Here is a 3,531-nt window from a genome sequence, read left to right as displayed (position 1 = left end):
AGCCAGAGGGATCAGACCCCACTGTTTTGGGATGGGAACGGGAAGGGGCAGCACTGAGAAGCCCCCAGGCCCAGCCACGGGGCTGCCCTGAGATGTGACCACCCCCTCCCACCCAGCCTGGGGGCCCAGGGGGGGGGCTGGGCAGGGGGTGCCACCGGGCCCCCCCACCCTGGGGAAGGCCCCTCCTCACCTTCAGGGCGTCGATGGTGTTCTTGAGGGCGCAGAGCCGAGCTGTCTGCTCCAGGAGCCGGGCCGAGGAACTGCGGGCTGGGGAACGGCACGGGAACGGTGTGGGATGGGATGGGACAGCACCAGGGATGGGGTGGGGTGGGATGGGACAGGGACACAGCACAGGGGTGGTGTGGGATGGGATGGGACAGGGACACAGCACCAGGGATGGCACGGGATATGTGGGACATGGACATGGCGAGGCAGGCATGGCCCCCTCAGGGGGTACAGGGGGGCTTGGGGGAGTTTGAACCCCTCAAATTGGTACAGGGGGGGTTTTGGGGTGGGTACTGGGGGCTTGAGGGGGGTCTCACCTCCTCAGGTTGATCCCAGGGGGGCTTCGGGGAGGTTTTGACCTCAGATTGGTACTGGGGGTTTTTGGGGGGTTGGAATTGCTGGGTTTTGACCTCCTTGGGTTGGTACCGGGGGGGTTTGACCTCTTCAGGTTGTTACCAGGGGGTTTCAGGGGGTTTGGGGTGTTTGATCCCCTCAGGTTGGTGCTGGGGGGATTTGGGGGGTTTTGCCCTGCTCAGGTTGTTACAGTGATGCCCCCAGCCCGTGGCCCAGCCCCCTGTGCCACAGCCCCCCCCATAATTCCCTCGGGAATGCCTGTGTAGGACGTACTGGACTTGTTGTGCCTCATGTCCAGCACCTTGGCGTTGGCGCTGAGCTGGTACAGGGTCTCCAGGAGCTGGGTGGTCTTGCGGAACAGGGTCTGGGTGGGCAGCCCCTCCCCGGGGCGCTCCCGGGGCAGGGCCACCCGCGGCACCTGCAGCGGGGCCAGGCTGGCCAGATCCATCTTCATCTGGGCACCCTGCACGGGGGGAACACCGGGGAAAGGTTTGCCAGGAGCAGCCGGGGGGAAAAACGGGATAAAAACGGAAAACTGGGGGGTAAAACTCCGCCAAAACCAGCAGAGTGTGGATCTCCCAGGGGTGGGAGCAGGATGCCCGTGGACACTCAGGGGAGCCCTGGGACACCCAGGCTCATCCCACATCCCACCTGGACCACATCCCACCCAGACCACATCCCATGATAGCCCTGGACACCCCTCTGAGCCCGGCTCCCCCACCTTGAGCATGTTGTTCTCGTTCTTGAGGTGCTTCAGGGAGAGCTGCAGGGCGTCGATCTGCTGCAGCAGCAGCGGGGAGTCCTTCACCTGCACGGGGCCGGAGCCGCCCCCCGGCACCTGCCCGGCACCCACACCTGCAGGGGAGGGAGGGACGGGCACCAGCGTCACCCGGGGGGGTGGCATCAGGGACACGGCGGCTGCCAGGGGTGCCCAGGCACCGACAGAAACATTCCCAACACGTGGCACTTCCCTGGAGAGGTCCCCGGCACCCCTCACGCCCCCTCAGCATTCCCAGTGCCCCTTCCCGAGGGTGGGGGATGAGCCAGGTGCTCCAGGGACCCAGCTCTCCAGGTGGGAGTCACCCCACTCTGCCCCCACCACAGTCCCACGCTCATCCCTCCCTTCCCAGTCCCCCGGGAGGCACCCGCCAGCAGCTCCCAGGGTAAGGCAGCATTGGAGCAGAACCCGGATCCTTCCCCTGCTCCCAAACCCAGGGATTTGGGCACCCGGGGACACCTTCCCCCCCTCATGCACTGGGTGTGTCTGTACCTCGCTGCTGTTCCTCTGCAGCACAGGGAGAGACAAGAAAAAGCAGGATTAAAGCCCTGGATTGGGTGGGAAAGGAGCTGGGGCTGGAGCAGCTCCCATGCTCCATGGCCCTGTCCGGGGCTCATCCCATTCCCGGCTCTGGGAGCAACATCCCAGCAGCTGGGAGTGGCCCCAGCAGGACCTGGGGGATGGCACTGAGCTCCTGGGCTGCTCCCAGTCCTCTGGGAGTGAGAATGTGCCGGCAGCTTCCCGGGAGCCAGGGCTGGGAATGTGGGGACACGGGAGAGGCTGCGGAGGGACAGGGGCTGCTGCATCCAGAGGATGCTGTATTCCAGAGCTGCTGCATCCAGAGGATGCTGTATTCCAGAGCTGCTGCATCCCAAGGCTGATGCATCCCAAGGCTGCTGCATCCTGCATGCAGAGGATGCTCATCCAGGTGTCACCCATCCCAGATGAGGGCCAAGGCTCAGGCTGCAGCCCCACCAGGCCAGGCTGCTCCATGGCCACCTGGTCATTCCCAAAGGACACCCCAGCTCTCCGTTCCGGAGGCCACACGTTGTCCTGCAGCCAGAGCCCCCCAGACACCAAACGCCAGCTCCTGCTCCTGCTCCAGGTGGGTTTTGTGGACATTTTGAGCAGCAGAGCTCCAGCACCCACCCCTGCCCAGGAGAGCCCCCGCAGGCACAGATCCCATGGGATCATCCTGCCAAAGGGACACCCTGGGCTGGCTCCAGGGATCATCCCATGCAGGGACACCCCGGGTGGCTCCATGGAGGTGCCCCCCTGCCCTGCCTGCCCAGGGCAGCTGCAGGAGCACCATTCCCACACGATCCCTGGAGCCTGTGCCAGGAGATGCCCCGTTCCCATTCCCACTCCGGCCACGCACCCCCGGCGATGCCGGACACGATGGAGGCGACGCCCGAGGCCGGACCCCCCCGGAGCCCCTCGATCGTCCTCTTGGACTGGTTGTTGAGCCGCTGCTTCAGCTCCACCTTCTCCGACTCCAGCTGGTCGATGTCGGCCTGGAGGGCATCCATGGTCTCCTCAAACTCCCTGGGAAGGGCACACGGAGGGATGGCTGAGCCAGGGACGCTGCAGCCCAGGACCCCCTGTCCTGTCCCTCCATGCCTTGTCCCTCTCCAGCTCTCCTGGAGCCCCTTCAGGCCCTGCAAGGGGCTCTCAGCTCTCCCTGGAGCCTTCTCTTCTCCAGGGGAACCCCCCCAGCTCTCCCAGCCTGGCTCCAGAGCAGAGGGGCTCCAGAATCCTGGAGCATCTCCAGGGCCTCCTCTGGACTCTCTCCAGCGGCTCCACATCCCCAGCCCCATCCCACACTCACTTCTCCTTCTTTTTGAGCAGTGTCTGGGTCTCATCCAGCTTCGTCTGGATCTTTTCCACACGATCATCTGCGTCCTTGGATGCGCTGTCCAGCTTCTTCTCCAGGAGGCTGAGCCGCACGTTGGCCTCGCTGAGCTCCTCGCCCTGGAGCAGCAGGGAGGGAATCGGGGAGCTCTGGGAGCTGGGGGAGCCCCAAAATCACCGGCACCCACGGCTGGAGCCCAGGAACAGATCCCAGTCTGACCCTGAGCACCCCAACACATCGTGGGGAGAGGCCAGGGCAGGATCTGGAAGGTGGTACCTCCCTGCCCACAGGAAGAACATCCCCAGGAGATCTGGCTAGGATT

General features: G+C 65.0%; 1 protein-coding gene across 1 annotated transcript; it reads right to left on the bottom strand.

Moving 5' to 3' along the window:
• Positions 1–22: 22 nt before the first annotated feature.
• LOC113981507 (dynactin subunit 1-like) lies at positions 23–3,350 on the bottom strand (the record flags this gene model as incomplete). The annotated part of the gene is made up of 6 exons (XM_027708911.1): positions 3,186–3,350; positions 2,736–2,902; positions 1,850–1,864; positions 1,301–1,434; positions 853–1,042; positions 23–267 (listed from the first exon to the last, which is right to left on the bottom strand). Coding segments are annotated over exons 2-6 (735 nt in total), but the record flags the coding sequence as incomplete, so codon positions are not given.
• Positions 3,351–3,531: the final 181 nt, after the last annotated feature.

This window comes from Neopelma chrysocephalum, unplaced genomic scaffold, assembly GCF_003984885.1.
Source record: "Neopelma chrysocephalum unplaced genomic scaffold, ASM398488v2 Primary Assembly neopelma1_96600, whole genome shotgun sequence".
NCBI classification, from domain to species: domain Eukaryota; kingdom Metazoa; phylum Chordata; class Aves; order Passeriformes; family Pipridae; genus Neopelma; species Neopelma chrysocephalum.
The sequence above is the reverse complement of the archived record's forward strand: the minus strand, read 5'-3'. Positions and strand labels throughout refer to the sequence as shown.